Genomic DNA, 23,015 nt, shown 5'->3' with positions numbered 1-23,015 from the left:
GAGGACATGGATGACAGATGGTTAAAGCAAGTCTAAATCTCTTGTTAAATACAGCTTCAGTTTTCATCTTAACCAGCCTTGTGGTAGGGGGTTTTATTAAATAAAATTATATTTCTTTCTTAATTTCCAACTACGTATACCTAAGTAGGGGGGATTAAATAGAAAAAGTCGAAAAAGGTTAAGAAAAAGGAAAGAAAGGTCAAGAATTTTGGATTTGTTATTTTGGTAGATGCCCTACTAGTTGACTATCTTGGGTTAGACTCAATTTGTGCCATAATTTGGTCATTGTCCAATGTTGATGGTTGCCCATCCCAAACCTCATCTTCCAGGCTGAAATTCCTTACTCAGAATTGGGCAAGACATATACAGCATTGAGTCATCTACAGCATTGTCTCCATATATGTCACAAATCTGCTTCCAGGTCTGTGCAACATTTTCATCCTTTTTCTAGAGGAATAACAATGTGTCGAAAATTCACATTTTAACCATTCATGTGTAACGCATGATGCAAAAGCACACCTTTGGCCTCACATAACTGGATTCCACTGACTGATGATGCGTTCAGATGTCTGCTTTTCAGTGCCACCAACATTTCAGCTGTTTTCCTGCCAAGTGGTTCCATTGGGGCACTGAAATCTTCCTGTGTCAAAAATGCTCAGAACTTCCCACACAGCAGTTGGACTGCATTTTGCAGACTAGTGAGGCTCTGGCAGCTTGATCCATGACCCGTGGACTTGTGTTGTGTTCTGTCCACATGTGTGTCAATTCACTAAAGGTGGTAGAAACACAAAGTAAAGTAATTCATTTATTCAACTTCCCGGACAACCCAATTTTAAGAGATGTACATCCAAAGCTGATGTAAGGATGATTTACTAATGTGATTGAGTTCATGTTGAATATATGCAATGCTCCTGATTTGTAAATGGCACAATGAAATAAATGTTTCTGATAGATGCCCAGATATGAATGTTTTACACATTTACTTTATTAATTGAAAATAATTTCAACATGTTTGCAGCACTAAATCTGTTATTCAGGTAGAGTAAAATTTGTAAAACCAATTACAATTTTGTGAAATAGACCTTCGGCTCCTATCCTTTACATGTTTGTATGATTGTCTATATATTTATATGTGTATATTCTATTTCAGGGATTATATGGACAGATTTCTTGATGAGCAGGAAAATGTGGGAACCCACAGGGATCGTAGTTCATCACCAAACATTCATTCTCTCATATATGGTGACCCTAAACGGCAACAGCGAGCCCAGGAGGGTTCTAACGAATCCTCTCATCATACAGCACCAAGTTCGTTCACAGGAGATTCTTTAGCAGCCCCTCATTTGGAAGATATTGCAAATCATTTGGATAAGGATAGCTTAGAATCACTTGTAAAATTTGCTGCATCAGCTGCCAGCAATATTGCTGAGCTAGGGAAAATAGAGAACAATGCACTTCATGTTCGAAGTGACAGCGAAGGAAATTGTAGTGTTTCAAGTGTCTCCGTACCCTCAGGAAGTGGGTCATTTACAAATGGGAGTGGAACAGTGAATAGTGTTGAGATGGCCTTTTCTACCACAGCTGTTTCATCTCACGTTCTAGGAACAAATGACACAATTATCACTCACCCTGCAGAATCAGTTGCCCAGTGACAATACTGGCATAAAACATTTTACAGTATAACTGTACATAAAGAAAATACAAATTACAGTATTTTTAATTTAGAACTGCAAGTTATATTGCAGAAATATTTTGTGTTCATGTTTGTAAATGAAGCAGTTGTGAAATCCTTAAGGAGGTATGTACCAATATGCAAACTAGTGATATTTGTGTTTACAGATATTTTGTCACACATGAGAACTAAAAGGTATTTTTTTTTTATAACAGACAAGCTGATATGCCATGTGCAATATAAAACAGTACAATGTTTTAAGTTGGTAAACACATTTCATGTGCATGGAACAGCATCCAACAAGAGCACCAGAAATGTTGATTTTCAAGCATTTTGTAAGCATAATAAGGTAGAGAAAGAAACTTGTGCATCTTTCAGCATTTGGTGAGAATTTGGAACACAGTTTCATGCAGAATGGAGGAAGAATTTTCCTCACAAGCAGTTATTTCTATATAGATTTAAATGTGATGAAATGAGAAAAATTTGAATCAAGTCTTGACCGTGTGATTTTTCTGATGCTTTGAGTGTTGGATGGAATGCAATTATAATATTGTATAATCTTACCTTGCCAACTAGCAATTTTACACTTGCTCTCTCTTGTTTTGTATTTTTAAGTAGCAAAAAATTGTGGCATTGTAAATTTTCATGAAACTTTCCAAGAAAATGAAATTATCAATTTTTACATATACACATCTGTTAATGTTTAAGTAAAATTTTGTATCATTATTTTACTTTATTCTGAAAACAGAATAATTAATTATTGTTTATTTTGTGTCTTGCCCAATATTGGTTACTTTCTTTTTTTTCTTAACATTTTGTTTGAAACAAGCATAAATAGGCTCCAGCCTGACACTGTAAGATTTAAATGTGCTAGCTTAATGAATTACTGTAGTAGTGCTAATTATATTTCTAGGTATTAAACAGATTTTAGGCAAACATGCAGTGAAGATAGTTTGTGGTTGAAACTCTTCAGTGCTGCTTGCTTTTTGTATAATTTATTGAAGAAATTATCCAACATTGAAGATATTGTAATTAAAACTTAAATTTATATGTGGCAACATGACTTGCATTCACAAGTTCCTGTATAGATAGATTACTTCTTTATCTTAGCCTAAATATGTTTACAATTACGGTAGGCCTATTTGTAGATACTTACCAGGTTTTGTTGTTGTTTTGATGCCATCACTTTATAAAAGATGGAAATCAGATGTTTATTATGGTTGTTACTCTCATCAAGTACAAATTACTTTCCATGAAGCATGGTAACAAAAACTCTGTGATTACAAGAAATGAAGATAAGTAGCAGGAATTTTATCCAGATATATACGCATATATGTATATAATATATATGTTGTAGAGCAACCTGATTTTGGGAAGGTGATAGTATGTGGCTTGTTCCCCTATCTTTTTTCTTTGATCTGCAATGTCTGACATTGAAAATCCATTATATGGAAAGTACATATTTACAGGGGAAGCATCTGTGTAGTAATCTTAGAACATGAATGTAGTGATTAATTTTTTACCAATTTATGTTATGAAATATATGCAGTAATTCAGGTTTATAAGGATGAAAGGTACATACATCTAGCAGACATGTGGAAATTTTCTGTTCCTTGTGCCTCGTGGTACATCCTGTATTGCTAACAACAACAACAGAACTTGCTAGATGACTATAAGATGTTCTAATTTTCTATGTAAGAATAAGTTAATAGGTGATCCATAATTGAATATGCATTTTATTTTGTATGCACTTGTGAGATGCAATGGCTTCAAGACCAAACACTACAATAGTTTTTGAATTGATGTAGCTAGAGCGTAAGTATAATGCCTTTTTTTTAAAAAAATATATAAATATTCTTGCTTCTATAGCACCACACAATTTGTTCATAATTTTGTAACTGTCTAGTCCTGTGCCAATTTTCTATGGTTTTGAAGGTTAAGGGCATCCTTCCCTCCCTATTTTTTGTGTTTCTAATGAGTTTTGTTTCTCTTCCAACTTTCATTAATTGATCCTTTCCAACAAGTTTTGTAGTTGATGACTTCTTTTTATGGTATTTCTTCATTGTCGTTTGTGAAATTATTGTTATCAATATAAACTCAAAATTAGGAACATGGATAACTGCAGTTTCACACTTCAGAATTTGTAATTCTTTGTTGATGTGGTAAAGAATTTGAACTAAAATATCGATATAATTACAGAATACCGGAAGTTTCTCCGATTGCTTTCAAATTTGGTATACTCTCTAATTTTGACCTCGGAAATCACGAATCTGCAGTTAAATATTGGCAGTCATGTCTAGAAAATGCAAAATATCGTGCATACATTACCGCTATGATTGTCGATACACTAATATGGTCGCCATGCTTGATGATGTGAACAAGTGAAGTTTGCTATCTGTTCCATGGAGCGTTGCTTTACATGTGACAATATGGCGTCTTCAGTAAATGTGGAAAACATACTTGCCCCACAAACCATTCATGTAAGGTTAGGGTAGGCAAGCATAGTTAAAATTCAAGGTATTCATAAACATAGTTTTTTAATGCTAATCATCGCAAAAAATTGTTGTTTCCTTCATAAATCATCGGTGTTTACTTCGTTCACGGACCCCCTTATTTCTACTTATTTTGCATTTTCTAGACGTGACCGCCAATTTTTAACTGCAGATTCATGATTAGGACGCTAAATTTAAAAGCAATTGGAGATACTTCCGGTATCTGTAATTGCTCCAAAATATCTTCCAATACCATCTGCTGGATATAACAGGTTCTTGCTTACTGTCAAAGACCAGGATAAATATAAAAAGCATAGCACAACATGAAAGTCACTTAAAAGTTCCATATTTCACAGATTTCTAATTATCATCTTCAGGAGTGGAGAGCCTTCTTACATATTTGTGCACATCTTGCTATGACTCCTCCCGTCTAAGATGATGAGGTTGAAAAAGAGCTTTCAAGTATGTTTTGTTGTGTGCTGTGATTTTTTATATTTCTCTTACCTTTAATGACAGGTAATAATGTATTAAAAGCTATACAAGAGTGGATTGAAGTTGACAGTATATTTCACTCCCTTATTCAGTGAAACTTTACTCATCTGTTATTAAGTGGTAATGTTATTTTAGTGTGCATTCATGATATTCAAGTCATCTTCTTCCAACTATATGAGTAGCATTACTAACATCTAGAAAAGCTTTACTTGTACATTTCTCTATAAGTAATCTTAATGTGCTTCTATTGTATTACAGTTTGGCAATAAGGCTGGAATATGTATTTTGTTTCTAACCTATTTTACACTCTTTGGGAGAGGGGGGATAATTTTAATTTCATTTTCTTCTTGTTGGAAGTATAACATTGCTTTCCAATTTCCTCCTCAGATTTGATATTTTCATATAAATATATATCACTACTAAACAATTTAGTTTAGAATTTTAAAATTTATCTCTCCAGTTTTGTTCTTTGTTTTCAGATTCATACTTTCACATGCACTTAACATTGGGTCTCAGCGTCCTATTTCCCTAAATGTACTTCACATTCTGACTGAATAAAAGAGCCCTGTGTTGTTCATTTTATTTTGTTCTTTGCCTCCTAAATGCCTTTGTGTAATTGCAGTTGTCATTTGTCCATCTATTTTGTTACAGCAATTCCTAGCATAGAAAATTTTCAATTTTCCATTTCCTTTAAATTTCTATGCCTTTGCTTGTCTGTGAGGTAACATTCCATGTGCTACTTGTAATACTGGTCATCTCCATTTAATCTATCAGCTATTTCCTGTTTGCTTTTCTAATTTATCTTAAATTTCTTCCATTGCGTAAAGTCATCCTACAGTAAGGCTACAATAAGTCATATCACAAATAAGTGAGTTTTCTATCTGCATAATCTCGTGATCTTCCTTCATTGAAAGGCATGTTTAATGATACAAAATACCTGTCACATCGGTGGCATTCTAAGATATAACTTGTCACTAGGATCTCCATCACAATCTGATAAAGAGTGCCTAGTTCAAGGACGTTCTGGAATTTTTTGTATTTGCAACTTCCAACGCATCTGCTGCTACCTTCAACCTGCCCTGTACCTGAGGCTCACGTAGGGAAGTACAATATCATGTTTGATAAGTCACATAAATATATGTTGGATAAGTCACTTAAATCTCAGCAATAATTGTGACTAGATGTTAATTTCTATGTCCATGGTTTGACAAGAAAATAGATTCTACAATTCATACCACATGATAATTTAATTTGTAAAGCAGTAAGCATTCCATATTTACTAATGAGCATGAATATTATCTTACAGCAGAACAATTTTTATATGTTGAATATAATATGTTCAAAGACAGAAGTAGTATTGAAAAGATGTGCAAAAGGGTGTTCTTTTTTACTAATCTATATTTTAGTGAAAAGTATTGTCTTATTTTTTGTTTGTTTTTATTTGATATTACTATAAATAGCTGAAAGTGAAAGTAATATTTTAAATTTTAGCTCCATTCTCTGAAAGAGGGGGATATACACTAAGTTATACCATGCTAAAATGCAGTGGAACCTTAATTGCATGTTTTTGAGAGACCTGAGTCTGGAAATGTAAGAAAAAACTACAGAAGAAATTTGAACATTTCGTTGTATTGGAACCAGGAATATCAAGTGTATTGTGTGGGAAAATGTAAAAATTGAGGCTTTGCTGCATTTACTTTGCTTTTATTAGTGGCAGATTAATTTAATATTTTATGTCAAGTTCCTTTTTCTTTTTTTTTTTTTAAATGAGCCTATTTTTGAGTTACCTGCCAAGAGTTCAAAGTAAGTGTAATACTTGAAAAATTTTGATATATATGATTGATTACTGATGTGTCTTAAAATTTTCTGCTTATTTGCTTTGTCCAGAAAGTGTTTTGGGTTATTTTATTTGAACAAGAAAAATGTTTTTATGTTTGTAGCTCAAGCATGTTGTTATAGTTGATGGCATATGCATACATAAATACCATCAGATTGGTATTTCTTCACATAAGCAAGCTAACTTTACAATCACCATTTGTTTTACCAAAGTGTGCCTCAGTAATAGTTTATAATTTTAAATGAAAACTATTTTGTGCATTCTAAAGAATCAGAAATTAAACTGCAAGTATAACCCTAGTTTGTGTTTTGTAAAAACAAATGATTAAATGCAGAAACATATGTTTAGTGAAATTGTAATGAATTTTTGTTCCGTATTGTCTGTGTGTGCGGGTGTGAATATATACATATGCATTTTATTCTCATCTAGGTGCAAAGAAATGAAATGTTTCATATATTTTATAGTGTTTTAAGAATGATTTGGTAGGAATTGTGTAATAGATATTTTTTGCTTTAAAGTTAAATCCTCTCTTGCATATTTGATGTGTGCACCTCACAAGGTTGGCATACTTAACAAATCTTAAATATAAGGACATAATTTGTGTGGAAATGATAAACCTCAATTCTCATACCACATCTTTCTCCCATCCACCAGACCACATTCATGTTTAATCATCTATTAAGATGAGAGAGTAAAAGGCATTTTGCACATTGGACTACTTTTCTCCAAGAGCTAGTGGATACAACATGTAAAATTCTCAGGGAATTCCTAGAAATTAGAAGGAAATCATGTGCCCTTCCAGTACAGAATACATGTTGTTGATATGCCAGTGTAAACAAAATATTGTCGAATTACAGCATAGTATTCATTTTGTTCCCATACATATTTTTTTTTCAATACTATTCAATCAATAGGAAGGCTTGCATGTCAGCTTGCCTTTCTGAAATTTATCCAGTTATTTTGCTGCCTAATTAAATAAGCTTCTCAACTTGAAAACACAATGCTTGAATTTGATTGATAATCCCTGCTTAAAACACAAGCTACTGCAAAATAATTTACTTGGCATCAATACTGAAGCATGTATGTTTGATGTACTTTTGTTATTACTTACAAAACAAATGCAATAATAAACATACATGCATTTTGTTGTTTATATGCAGCAGTATATTTTAAACAGGTCCAATGTTGCTTGAAAGATTTTACTACAGGAAAGATACATTGCATACAGATAACGTATGCTGATACATTTCCATAATATAATAGCGTGATATATTAGATATATATATATATATATATTAGCGTGATATATTTGAAAACCGATTGCATTGTAGTAGAAAAGTTCTTATTAGTTACAGTAGACTATGTAAAATGTAGAAACATTCTGGAATATTAACAACTTAGAATCTATGCAGTAATACTGCTTTCGATTGCATTGAAAGTGTTTCTAGTAGCTTATGTCATGCAAGCAATAACATTTTAATTTTTTTTGTCATAAAAACTTTGAAGTAAGCAAGTAGTTCCTCAAAACGAGCTTCAAATGTATCGTAAGCAATTTTACAGTGTTACTATTGCAAACCATTGTACTGTTTACTTGTTATTTTTCATGTTAATACTTTCCACAAGGGAGATGAAGCCAAGAAATGAATTTGTTTGATATGCATATATTTTTAAACTGCTATGCATTAGTGATGAAAAGATTACGTGGCAATCTTGGTATCGACCAACATAAGCATACTGGTTATTGGTAAAAATTGTTGATAATTATGGAATTTTACTGAACCAATATTTTTATTCACAAATCGGACATTTTGTTGTTGTTTTCGTGAATGTAGAGGCATAATTTTTATACCCTAGTTTTGTAAATTAATATCTTCATTTGCATATCAGTTATCTGATTATGTACATTCAGTTAATGAACCATTCAGGTTCATGTCCTTGAATATATTGGATTAGTAGAATATCAGTTATCGGTATTCTGTGTAGACATTGGTTAAAATTTCAGTGTTGGCAGCAATAGACCAGGGCATCAATATTGTGTACTACATCGAAGTATCAGCTCAAGCATAATTCATGATCATTCATAATAAAATAATATTTCAGATGATGTAGTATACATCAACCCATCCCCAACATATAAGTATACAAAGGTGGCTTATTTTGTAAGATAAGCCATCAATTAATTAAATGTTCATTTCTCGTATAGTATCTGTTGTCTGTGTGCACAGACTGATAATTCCAATACGTTGTTTGTGGATTGAGGTTCAAATCTTTGCCACAGGTATTGTCCTTGTATTCTTGTGGAATTTTATCTTGTGTGCTAATAGAGATATTGAAAATGAATTGAAACCACATTGCATGCATGTATTCCTTAATACAATTTTTATGTATTTCTCTCTGAATAATGTCTTGAACTTGCCAATTGAAGCAGCTATGCTTAGGTGACTAAATCAGTTTTCTCTTCCTTTTATATGTGCTTAGCTTTCAGTGCAAAGGGAAATTGAATGAAATTTGTACCTTGTAAGCTTGATACTATCAAAGTAAGATTTGTAATGAGCATTGTGGATTTTTGGTTTCTATTAACTGATTTACAGTAGCATGCCTTTTATTTTCATTAAAAGAAAGATGCAAATATAATTTCAGTGATTAGAACTAAATTATTTGAATGTGTAGGATTTTTCCTGCCATTTCATGTGGAAAGTGTTATCCTTGTGCTATATAATTTTTCAATTATGAAACATATTTGTTGTTTGTGCTGTTCTCAGTTTTGAAAGTGTGCACTGTGTTACTGCCATGGAGATGAATTATTTTTCTTTTTACTTCCTTATCATCAGCTTAAGAAAAATATTCTTTTGTTAAGCAAGTGCATAGCATATTTGTTTGTTGTCATCTTTTATCTTTTTGCTTGTATTTTTTCGTAATGGCTTTTCAAATAAATAAATATTTTAGTACCTTTCATTTGTAAGGGTATTACTTATGTTTTTAAGTTTCCTGGTTTGTATTTAATGGCAGACTCTTAATCTTTAATTATCATGCTATCTAGGAAAATATTATGGCAAATGTGTACATTTAGTATACTTTAACTAGGTATTGAATATTTTGGTCTCATAATAGTGGTTTATATGTATGAATGAGATATCATAGAAGTATCATGTTGTCAGTATCACTAATCTATTTTTGGAGAAAAATATGCTATTGTTGTCATGTAGTTATATATCAAAATGATCAGAATATAAAAACAATCTTTGCATTGCTGGCATTCATCATTCCACTGTGAAATATAATATTTTCTCTTTTTGATTTCAAAGTCCACATAGTTCATATTTGTTCAGTAACTGCCTATTGAAGAAATTTGTGAACAAAGTAAAGTTGGTTTGAAACCAGTTCTTCATTGCTTAAAGGTTAATACTTTGGAAAAAACAACAACTTGTAACCATTATTTTCTTAGCTTTTTTACAGTAGTCGTGCAGTGGTGATGAATAGACATTTAAAGTATGCTGTTTGTTACCCATTCACTCCCAAGATTTTTTTTTTTATAAAATACAATAATTGCAATAGTTGCAGATGCAGTGGAATACCCAGGAGGAAATGTAGGGTATATTGCCCTATACAGTGTGTTTCCATGACAATGTTACAAACTTTCAGGGATGATGGAGGGAGATAAGGAACTCCTGTTCAGAAATGCCTTGTTCAGAAGTGATAAGTGTTCCAAGACCATTGTGGCAAGAAGGGTATGCAACCCCCAAACTTGTATAGGAATAGCACAAAAGGATAAGAGACTTGACCTTGAGAAATTAACAAATATGGTGTTTCTTTATGGACATAAGAGGTAAGGAACCTCGGTCTGAAAATGTTTAAATCAAAACTGTTGTTGGAAGGTTGTGCACAATTTCTTCTGTGATGTGAAATTAGCACAGTGGCTCTGGTCTCAGTAAAACAAAATTTAACCAAAGTTCGGGATTGTTATGAAAGTGGAAAAAAGAAAGATCTCTGTTTGCAGCTTTAATAAGTAAATTAATATCCCCTACCATCATACATAACTAGTCGAAGATGCATTTATAGCAGTTGTTCAAAATTGCATCCTCTAGCTTAAATACAGGCATGACAGCATCACGATAAGCTCTGTCGCATACACACAAACGTCCCAGGAGCCGTTCTGGTGATATGACAGGCAGCAAGGATCCTTGCCAGGAGTTCATCATCCACAGATGTCTCATACTCAACACTTTTTATGTGACCCAAAAAAAAAAAGAAAAAAGATGTGGGAACAGATCAGGCAAATGTGCTGGCATATCCTTCTTGTCACTATGATTTGGCTTACAACTTCTCAATGTGGAATTTCTGGACAGGGTCTCTTTATCTCATATTGATGCTTTTGTTTCCCTCCATCATCCCTGAAAGTTCGTATGAGGGATGATTGGGAAAAATCCTCTGAGGTGCTTCTTGAAATGAGCAAATGGTGCAGCAATGATGCCAATTTCACTCGGATGATGTGCAGCACAAAGTAAGGATTGGTCTCTGACAACAGAACCCCAAGTTCTATGAGACATGCATCATGAACCTCGTGAAGCACTGGGATAAATGCCTGAACCGGGGAGGAGACTATGTTGAGAAGTAGTGTATGAAGTATACTTTCACGTGAGTGTATTCATCTAATAAACACCTACTGGAATTTACAGGCTTTGTATTCTTTTTTTTCCGATCATCCCTTGTAACATGGTCATGAAAATACCTTGTATATTCCCACAAATGTACTTGCAAAAGGCAAGGGGGTGGGGGGAGTATCAACCAGCAAAATGAATGGTTCAACTTTACACAGTTATTATGATGTTACTATTTATGATAGATTGATTGATTGATTGATTTGTTGTTTTAAGTCCACTTTATGCACAGTAAGGCTAATCGGGACTGGACCTACAGTTTAAAGTGGGATCCGAACCACCATGTGCCTCCACCAGGGATCGAACCTGGGACCCCTTGATTACAAGGCGCCATCGGGGAGGCCATTTATGATAGAAAATCAGACAAGGTGTCAATACAGTGGAACCTCGATTTTATGTTTTTCAGGGGACCAAGCTGAAGAAACTTAAACTGAGAGAACATGTAAAATCTGGGGAAATTTTATGGCATTTTGCCATGTTGGGACCATCAGGATTGAATGTATAATGCAGGAAGAACTGGAAGTTTTATTCCAACTTAGCAGGCTTATTCTGCTTAGCCAATGTTCCACCAGGATCGCCAGTGTCGCAAAATGGCTAATGACCATTAGAAGGCATATTGTGTATTGGAGCTATCGAGAACTGATTCAATCAAAATGATGCAAAGACATTTCCGCATACATTTCAGTAGCAATGCATACGTTTCACTCTTCTGAAAGATTTGCCAAAGTTACAACTGTGAATTGTTAGTGCCTTTGAAACCGTTGGCAATGACTTGCTGTCTTGTGCATAGCAAGTACTTGATTATCGTTTGGACCTTTTCCGCAAATCTTTATAATGTGATGCCTTGTCTGATTTTCTATCATAAATAGTAACGTCATAATAACTGGGTAAAGTTGCACCATTCATTTTGAATTACCCTGTATTATTTATATTACTCTTTTCTCGCTGCTCCTATGTGAAATGGTGTGGGGACATTGCTATCCAGATGGTAATGGAGTCTTGGAAGTAGATGACAAAATGGTGATGGAGTGAAAGCTTATGATATTCCTGTAGATATCTGATTTTTATTCCAAGTCATCAAAATGTTTGATACATGAATTCACTTCGAAATATATAATCGTAATGATCATTATGCAAAAGCTTGCTAATTTTTTAATTAAAGTGACAGTACTTTGTTATTTAAAATAAGTAATGCATTAAAATTACTTTTTCAATTTCATTTTTTTTTTCACGTGCAAAGTAGGTTTACCCTGTCAAAGAACTAGCCAAACAATTGATTTTTTTAACAAGTGATTTGTGAAGTTAAAATGGTTGGCAAGTGGTTTGATGTAGGGAACATAAAATTGAATTATTTTCGCTGGTACATCTGAAATGCTAGTCTTGGCATCTAAATATAAGCAAACTGGCAGAATATATATATATTAGGGCTGAACCGATACCGATACTTCTATAATTCCAATTTAAAATAACAAACATTATATATATATATACATACATATAAAATATGTATATATAGCCTATTATATAGGTGTGTGTGTGTGCGTGATTATTATTAATCCACCAAACGATGCTCTGTTGTAATGATGCATTTCAACCTAACAGTCTTTTTTGGATCAGTGACAATCGATCAGATGTTTCATATATTAGAGAAATATTAAGTGAAGCTAAGACCGAGGCAATCGTGTCACCGTCGTCCCCCTCTCCCCCAATGTTGAAAAATGTGACCATGCCGCTTCAACTTTTTCTAAAACTAAGGGATTACGCTTCCAAAACTAACATTAAATCATCTGTGAACACAAGAATAATTGGAGATTTACCAGTCCCGGACACGTCGTCTAAAACTAACAGTAAAGCTGTAATGTAAAACCAATCTCCTCTCTTTTTGTCCTTTAACAGAGGGAATAGAAATTAGTAAATGAAATGTAAGGAGAGAATGAAAACGTACCAGTCTCTTGCTTCTATATCTCCAAAGTGACTGCTTTCTATATACTTCTGACGAATGATTTCTAAGAAAAAATAAATGCATAGTTCTATCGCTTGGCGTGGGAGGAAATCCAAACCCATCACTACACTTTCCAGAATGTAACTGCCATCATCTGTCATTCAAAGAAAATTATGCCTTGTGCGGAAACATGCCTGCTGAAACCCAGTTATCCAGGTCTGGACAAACAAAAGTCTAAAGTTGGAAAGGAAAAAGGGGGATTAGCCCAGGTATTTGAACTTCCAGGAATATGCTATGTACTACATCTGAGACATGACCACAACTTCCATGGGCTGCGGGAAGTCTCTAAAGAGAGAGATGTCCACAAACACCAAAGAAAGTAGAAGGATTACCCACAGGTGGCTCGTTGGCTTTCGGAACCTCATTGGGGCATAGAATAGTTAGTGGGGGTTATTGTTACACGAGACCGCATCTGTACGAACAAAGGCTGATAGACTTCAAAGAGAACTAAACAGAAGCAGTGAACTCCTATGGAGATAATTTCATGTTAAGCATGTGTCACGTACTTGCTGTTCCTGGAAACTTGGAGTACAGGTTCACTTAACAAATGCACAACTATTTTTCATTTTTTTTTTTCAAAACCAAAAGTGCACGAAACTTTGAAAGGGAAAAAAATGGCCGCAACTCAAAAACCATGGTATCTGCTAGTATCGGTGCAAAAATATCAACCAATACTTATGGATACCGATGCACCTGGTATATCTGCTCAACCCTAATATATATATATATTTATTTATTGCATGGCTTCTATTGTGACTTGCTACAGGTTATTCCCTGCATGTGAATGACCTTTATTGGAACCATGCTATCACTGTGTTACATAGTAAAATGCAATACTGGGATGGTAAGATATCTTGCTACTAACTAAATATTTTCAAAACTAAAACTTTTTGGTGGTGATGAGTTATGTTTGAGTTGGCTTGAATTTTTGAATCCACTTAATGCACAGATAGGCAAATCGGGACTGGGCCTACAGTTTAAAGTGGGAACTGAAACACTGTGCAATGTGCTTCCACCGAGTATCAAATTTGGGATCCCTCGAGTACAAGGCGACGTTACTACTATGCCATCAGGGGGCCTAATAGAGGAGAGACAGACACTATTTTGAAACCTGAAATAATCTGGGACTCAATCTCTTTAAAAAAATATGGATTTTGTTTTCCTGGAAGCTTTTGTATCAGAACCAACTCTAGTCAGCATGACAGTAAGATGACTATTTCTCTAACCTTCCATGTGTTTATACAGGGTGTCTCAAAAGTAATAGCGCAAACTGACACAGGTTAAAGTATACAATAATAGAAGCAAATATGTCTTGGTAAACATGGGTCTGCAAACGAGCAGCTTTCGAGATAATTGCGAATGTGTGATTACAAGCTACCACTGACTTCAGTGTTTGTAAACGACCTAGTTGGTAAAATTCCAATAATACAGTACTGGAGATGTCATTGCTTTTATTGAACCTCGGGCCGTGCAAGTAGTAAAGTACTCTGTGTTTACAAAATGCAATCAATGACAGCTTGTAACCACACATTCACACACATTATTAGCATTTTACCAACTAGGATGACATTTACAAACAATGAAGCCAGTGGCAGCTTGTAATCACACATTCGCGATTATCTCGAAAACGGCTCGTTTGCAGAACCATGTTTACTGAGACTTTTTGCTTCTATTATTGTGTACTTTCACCTGTGTCAGTTTGTGCTATTACTTATGAGACACGCTGTATATACAATGGAACCTCATGAAAAGTAAAATCCAGGGAAGTGTTATAACATGTTGCTTTACTGGGACATGGAGATTTAATGCATAATGCAGGAAAATGTAAAATTAGGGTTCCGCCGGTTCAAATCCGGGAACTTTTCTAACGGTGGAAGCGGCCCCGGCGCCTACCCAGCGTCGAATAACATGGGTACCTGGGGGAAACCCTGGGGGGTAAAGGCGGTCAGGGGCGTGATGCTGATCACATCACCCCCACTCACGACCGGATCAAGAAAGTGTGGGGCATTACCCCCACACCCCCTATACGCCTTCATGGCGTGGTGCTATGCACAGGGGAACACTTTACCTTTTTTTACCTGTATTAATTATTTCCATACTATGGAAGCAGTAAGTAGCACAAATTAACAAATTAATATTGGCACAAGATATTGGAAGTGCTCTGGCCGTGGAGAGGAGTCTTTGCAAAAGCTGAAATCTTGAACGTAGCGCCAGTTCGGCATCTTTGACCCAACCCCAGAGGAAGGCGACTGGACCCGTATCTGGTTTCGAGCCACCACTATGGGCGCCCGGAAGGGGGGGGCAAGGGGGGGGGACGCCCCCCTGAAAAATGAAAGTCAACCAAAAATTATTTATTTCGCACATATAGTTTCATTTTAGCCACAATAATATGTGTTAATTATTGCATGATCACCATAAATTCAAATTTAAGCAATGTGTTTTTAGGGAACAGCACTATTTTTGGAGAAAATGTGCCTTGTTTGCCCCCCTGGAAAAAAAATACCTTCCTTGCCCTTCCCTGGAAAAAATCATGCGGACGTCCATGGCCACCACCTGTTTTTCCGTAAAGCGCTGTTGTCACTTTTGCCTGCAGTGTTCAGACATCCATTCATTCACTGTGACGTTTTACTCCAAAGGTCTTTATATTGCATAAAAAAATAGCAAAACACAATAACACTAATCGAGATTCAACTCTTCAATACCAACAGTGAACCTAAAATTGACATAGGAATTTTAGTATGGGACTGGATATTAAATTGGGGGTATATGCTTGCAGTTTTTATCTTACTATACTCGTGAGAGCCTTTATTATAAATTACAATATTATTATTTTTTATTCTAATAATTGTAACCCAATTGAAGTGTATGATAGCCTGATGTGTAATTAGACTACTGGTATCACAAGCCACTAACAAGTCTCGTTAGATGCGATGTGTTCAGGTATATATTGTCACCCGCTGTTTTTATTTTTTCATCGGAGATCACGACACGTCGCAACACCTCACTAAAGGCATTGTAAACTGCAACACCTCACAACCCACCAGGGTGCGAAATCATTGAAAACTGGTGAGGGGGAGAAAGTTCTTAACCTAAAGCCCCCTCCCCACAAACATATGTGAATTATGCGATGTACATATTTCTAATGTTATTAAACGTAAAAATAAATTACTAAATTAAAATAATTATGATGATTATTAATTAGAAATTAATTTGTTACTTTCATACATATCAGATAGTGTAAAGCAGCTAACTAATTCCTTTACTAACCGGTTAAAGACGTTTATAAATTATAACATATTTAAAGTGGTTTTATTATGTGTAAGTTTTTGTTTAGTTTATGCACTATGTTAATATAAATCAATTAGATTTCATAGTTATTATTGTTTTGCATTCTTGTTTTTCTTTTATTGTGTGTATTGATGCAGATTTGTTAATGATCTCTTCAGAGAGAAAGCATTCAACACTCACAACCACACTAATTTGTGTGTGTTTTCGATATTATTCTTAGTAAAGTATATTTGAAATTGAAAGTAATTGCTTTGTTATAACAAAAACTCTACCCCCCGGAAAATTTTTTGGTGGGGGGAAATCCCCTCGTCCCCACAGGATTTCGCACCCTGAACCCAACAATCCAGAAATACAAGAAAAAAGGAGCGAAAAGAACAAAACAGATCAGCCTTTCCACGTTTCTTTCCGTATGGGGTAAAGTCTCAGCTGGGTTTTGTCCGCTGATGAAGTCACACCCGCTGCAGTCGCGAAAAGAGGCGTGTCTGGCCCTAGCCTTTCCTTCTTGGTTGTTAGGGGGAAAACTGATCTTTCGGAACTTTCTTTGGTGTAAAGTGAGGTTGGAATCCGGACGAGGAGTATAAACAAAACGCGGAAAGACGAAGTTTGTTCGTGTGTGTGTTTGTAGTGTGTTCGTGCGAAGTTCTGTATCTGCTTTTGTAATGATGGAGGCAGGACCGTCACAACGTTCTAATGTTAAACCTCTACGCAGCGTGTGCAAACAGATGGTGCACAATGTGCTTGCATTCTGCGACAAAGAAGCATTAGAATGCCACCCTCTAATTCCAATTTCGCAGGCTACAAAACGTGCGAGTGCAATCGCGGGCGTATCAGAGGCGACTGTGAAGAGAATTCGCAGTGAAGCAAAGGGCGAAGATAACCCGCAATTTCGATCACCCCGAAAACGCCAGAGAAAAAGCGTTATTGCGAATGTCGCTTTAGACGATTTTGATACTGGTGTAATAAGAAGAGCTATACATGAATTTTACGTGGTCGAGAAAACTGTGCCAACCATTCGTAAATTGCTTCCTGTGTTGAACGAACGCATTGGGTTTCGTAGGAAACGTGAAACATTAAGGAAAATTCTCCACGAGATCGGTTTTTGTTTCAAAAGGTCACAGAACATAAGAAAGTTCATCATGGAACGAAACGATATAGTTTTAGCTAGAACCCTGTATTTGAGAACAGTACGACGTTACAGGGAAGAAAATAGGCCTCTTGTGTTTGTGGACGAAACGTGGATAGACAGCAACCTTACATTTGGAAAATGCTGGCAAAGTAAAGACGAATGTGGAGTGGTTCAAACCGGTAATGCCTCACGGCGCATAATTGTTTTGTGTGCGGGGGGAGAAATGGGTTTCATACCGAATTCAAATTTATTGTACAAAGCCAATACAACAAGTGGGGATTATCACGGTCAGATGAACTCGACGATCTTCGAAAAGTGGGCAAAGGAAAAACTAATTCCAAACCTTCCCCGTAATGCTGTTGTTGTTATAGACAATGCCCCTTACCACTCTATCGTAGTGAACAAGGTTCCAACAGCTTCCAATACTAAGCAAGCAATTTTAGATTGGCTCGTTGCAAATAAGATCGTGCATTGTCCCCAAATGCGCAAAGTTGAACTATTAGATCTGGTGAGAAGAAACGCGCCTGCAAGGAAAATATTCAAATTCGACACGATACTCCAAAAACATGGATACGTTGCTTTAAGGTTACCTCCTTACAGCGGCGTGCATTCAGGATACGCAAGGTACGCACTGCGTACCCACAACACAGTAAGAAAAAATAAACATTTTTTCGTCTTCCCCGAACATGAAAATTCAACAATTATCGCTCCGAAAGCAGTTCCACTGCAAGAAATTCCGATTTCCGCACGAACACGCTGCTGCCTTCCTGAAGGCAGTCCGAAGGCAGTCCCGAATGATCCCGATTGAGACTTCGGCAACCACCCGATCCACGTCCCTGCCGATTTCCGCAGAAAGACGCTGTTTCTTCTGCTTGGTACCCTACAAATTCGGAAGGTAACCCCATTGGCTCATATCAGCTCCGGCCACGTGTTTGGGTCTGCCCGCGCTTCCCTCTCTCCCACTTCTTTCCCGGTTCTAAGCTTCGAGGGTACCCAAGATTTTGACAGCGTATGCAGTGTTGACAGTAGTCAACATATTTTTTTCTGAAATACTTAGCTTACTAGCATTTAGCAGCCACGCGTAGATAGATCACTGTTGGATTTCAATAAAAATACATTATAAAAAGTGATACAGGAATCAGAGAGGAGGGCAAGAATATGTAGTGGTGGAAGATCATATTTAATATAAGCGTAAACTATCACATATAAAATATTTATGTGAGGTTAAAGTTACGCTAGCGAGTTTTTTTTTCGTATAGGGAGGTGAAGACCAGAATGGACTGCCACTGTGTCGAGGGGAAAATATGTGAACAATTTGCAAGTTTCGCACAATTCTCAGAGTATGAAAGTATCTGTTTATCTCCTTTCGGGATCAACATTTCCTTTGAGTTCCATAGCATGGGTGTTGATTGTTGACCCGACGATATGAATGAATGATAAAAGAAAAACATAATAAAACACAATGCTTACAATGGGATTCGAATGAGCCCCCCCCCCCTTCCTCCCGCCAGACATTGCAAAGTGATGTACGGTAGTTTAGCTTTTGAAGTGTTCTGGGATGTATGCTGACGTATTTTCTACTTGTCCTTAATTATCTCCCTTCTACAAAATACTTTGTCGACTGGCAACTCCGATTCATTCGTCCACAAGAACGCGTGGTTTTCGGGCATAGCGGGACCGGACACAACGTACCGTGCGAGGTTGACTTTTGCTTTCTTCTGTTGTGTGAAATTTGCAGCGAGTGTTTCGTTCATATTATTTACATTACAGGATCTCTATTGTTTGTCGGTGCCGTGAAGTGATAAAATAGGGGGACCGGGAGTTATTGATGACATACTGGAGAAGGGATTTTCGGAATTTACGAAAAAAAAGTGTAAACAATCCGAAATGGAATGTCTGTTCCTGATTTGGAAAAATTGTTTCAGGCAGGAGTTGTGAAGGATGGTAAGCAGTATATTAGGCATTTTGATTTTTGACAAGAAGAAAAAATATCTCTACAGAGTGATTGACTGAGTAGAAAAACAGTGAAACTTTATTGTTGGTCTTATTCGTTGGTTTCCTCTGCGAAAGGTGTTGTGTAATAGTAGAGGATACTGAGATTTATCTAATTTATTACATGAAATTTGAAAGGACGGAAAATGATTGTGCCATTTCCTTCCCGTTCAATGTTCATCGCACTGCATGAAGGAAATAATCAAAGTTGAATTGTTGGGCTCTACGTACCTACATCAGAATATATTTGCGAATATAAAATATCATACATATATTTTACCTCGTTACATTTGGATATTGATACAAGGATGAGAAATTTCCCATTATAAAATTGTAGAAAAAAGTTATTTTCTGAATAACATGATGGCCAGGGGGGGGGGGGTTCTGGCCCCCATAATTCATTTCGGTTGGCCCATGTTGCGTACCCTAGTTTAAATGTCACCGCACGCCACTGCCTCCTTATCATTGCGATATTAATGCCATTGAATATGTGTGGGCAGATGTGAAAAGATTTATTCGCGATCGCAACGTAACTGGTGACACAAATATGTCAAATCTGTTGATATACTCTGAACAGGCGATTAACAGTGTCACAGTCGAAAAGTGGAAGAAACACTGCTCTCATGTGTCTTCATTGGAAAATATCTATTGGGACAGAGACGGAATAATCGAAGAAGTCTGCGAGCCTCTGGTGGTCAATTTAAATGACAGTGATGAGTCAGCTTCCGATTCGGATGACTTGGACGATTGAACTACTTTCACAAAAGGTATGCTATTTCATATTTTTTCACATAATTTTCTGCACAACGTCATTCAAATGTTTCTGTTTTTCTGTATGCTTATGTGTTGCACATCATCTTTACGAACATTTCACTTGCGTCATGTGTTTATTTTGTTGAAATGACATTTTCTTCTTTTTGTTTTATTTTTTGCCAAAATCTTGGAGCGGGCGCGACCCCCGACCACCATTCTAACGATGCCCCTATAAGTGAAACTGCAATTCTTTACCCTACTATCCTTGTATTTTAAATTGGAAAAAGGACGAACGGCATGGTTGTGCATGTCCCTTGGTTTTCGTTACTTATGTTCTGGTGGATAAGCATCCTCGCAGATTGGTAACACTGTTCAACGTGCAACCGCGAGCGGCATTCTCCCACCTGCCTTCCTACCGCCAACTTCCCCTTTTTCTTGGCACTTTGCCAACTGGAGCTCTGGGATCGCTGGTCAAACAGTACTACATCAAACTCACATTAGCAGAATGCTGCTGCTTTAAAAGTAAAAAGGCATGCTCAGAACATTTCATTTGTCAGAACAGGGAGAGTCATCCTCTGTAAACCAGCACTTAATTTTCTTTTCATGAAGTCATCCCCTTGTAAAAGAGTACACTAATTTATTTTGATAATGTGACTGGAATGTTTGGTTTAAGGGGTGATAGGCTGAGAGCAAGTCATATTCAGTCAGTATCTGGAGTACATCGAAGTGCAGAAATGTTCCTGAAAAATCGTCACTGTCTAAAACAAATCTGAATGGGATGGGTAATAACTGACGAGATGAACAATGGGCTTATTTTATTATTCAGAGAAAGTGGATAATAGTCTAAATCTGAGGCTTCCTCCCTGAAATCTTACAAATATCAAATGACTGGACTTGAATAGAATATATTTATAATTCCTTGACCTTTAACAACCCTGCTTTTGGCAGTCAGTCTGTAAGAGGATATTGAAGAATTCTATTTTATGTTGTCGAACGGGCCTCAATGATGGCGTAGTGGTAATGTCGTCGCCTTGTAATCAAGTGTTCCCAGGTTCGATACATAAAGTGTATATGGGCATAAAGTGGATTTACAACACAAACGCAGTCAATCAATTTTATTTTGTCCACGGGATGTACCGATATTATCACTTTTCATAACATTTAGTTCTCTCTCTCTCTCTCGGAAGGCATTTGTTCCCATCATAGCGAATTTGCAACCTTAACATGTAAGAAACGTTGTACAATTTGTTTATCACTTGGAAAGTTGCACGTTAAGTAGGTGCAGAGGGGAGGGGGCTTGTGCTATTCATTTTAATGATTGTGTGCGAGTTGCAATGATAAAACTTGCCACGGTGCTTATTATCGTTCATTTTGCATTGGTGTTATTTATCGGGTAAATCTCTGCACCTGCAGATTAATCCGATAAACAAGACCGTGACAAATGAACGATAAATATGCACCATGGCAACTTGCACACCATCATTTTAATAAGAGCAAGGTATTTGATACGGACCAAGGAAGCCCTAATATTTTCTTGAAAGTGGCCACATTAAGTAAGCAGGAATGAGAGAATACAATAATACATTTTTTAACAGCTTTTTTTTTCACGTTTGCACATGTGCGAATTACTCACTTTAGTAAACAATAAGTATTTCATAAACCAAGGTTTTTTATAAAATATAAAACCATGTACTTACATTATGTGAGTATGTTCCGTTTGTAAGAGCAATGTTTCGGGGTTTACTGCCCCCTTCTTCAGGCTCCTTTCTTGGCACGTATCATTACTACATGCCGTGTCAATTTACGTGCTTAGTTTATGAAATACTTATTGTTTTAACAGCTTGAGCCAAGAAAAATTTTCCCATTTCTCTTCTGAGGAAATTGCTCCACTCATTTTACTCCTTGTTATCTAGGAAATATATGTTTGTCAAATAAATATTTCACGTTAAACTGGTAGAGGTTGATGTATTGCAATAATAACATGTCCTGCATCTTGAGTCAAGGAAAATCCACACAGCTCCTCTGGAATATATATATTAATAATTGTCTTGATTGAGCTTATTATCGAGGAAACTTAACCCAATTTGTTTGTCACGTGGAAGATTAATTTGTCAATGATGGTAGAATCTCTGTTATTTATTTTATTTCAATAATACCATTTTACAGACCTTAGGAAAAGAAAAATCCCCAACCGCAACCCCCCTCTCCTTTTGATTGTAGTTAATGTTAAATAACCTTAGAGAACTCTATGTTGTAAGTAGCAAGTTTAATTTACAGATCTGAAATCGGACTACACAGTTTCCCAGATGTGATCTTAACGTGTGTATAGCCTGATTTCATAGAATCATAATTGTGATAATTCTCTGAATGTTTGTGACAATGTTCTCTATTAGTATGGAGGTTAATTGGCCATTATCCATTGTTCAGTGCTTCCACTATAGATCGACCACAAGGAAAAAAACCTTGGGACGAAAAGTCCCCGTGCAGCTTTCCCTTCTTCCCTCCACCTCCAGCCATAAGGAAGCATGGTCCACTCTCCCCCCACCCCTACTCACGCGAGTACAGTGCACAGGAGTCGTGTGTCTGCACAGGTTGTTTTGCTCGTGGTTCCACTATACTGACATCTATTCTAAAAATATCGAAACAGTGTTAGAATAGGTTATCATATACAGGGTCATATTTAGGATCTGTAAACCCCTAGGC

General features: G+C 36.2%; 1 protein-coding gene across 2 annotated transcripts in view; it reads left to right on the top strand.

Moving 5' to 3' along the window:
- LOC145984164 (mesoderm induction early response protein 1-like) overlaps positions 1-9,448 on the top strand; it is a 111,999-nt gene extending 102,551 nt beyond the window's left edge. For both annotated transcript variants that reach the window (XM_083117650.1, XM_083117651.1), the window contains one exon: positions 1,151-9,448. In XM_083117650.1, the coding sequence (XP_082973776.1) occupies positions 1,151-1,652 (502 nt within the window). In that variant the 3' untranslated portion in view covers positions 1,653-9,448. The remainder of the gene's footprint in view (positions 1-1,150) is intronic.
- Positions 9,449-23,015: the final 13,567 nt, after the last annotated feature.

This window comes from Lepisma saccharinum, chromosome 2, assembly GCF_977018435.1.
Source record: "Lepisma saccharinum chromosome 2, izLepSacc3.1, whole genome shotgun sequence".
Lineage (NCBI taxonomy): Eukaryota > Metazoa > Arthropoda > Insecta > Zygentoma > Lepismatidae > Lepisma > Lepisma saccharinum.
The sequence above is the reverse complement of the archived record's forward strand: the minus strand, read 5'-3'. Positions and strand labels throughout refer to the sequence as shown.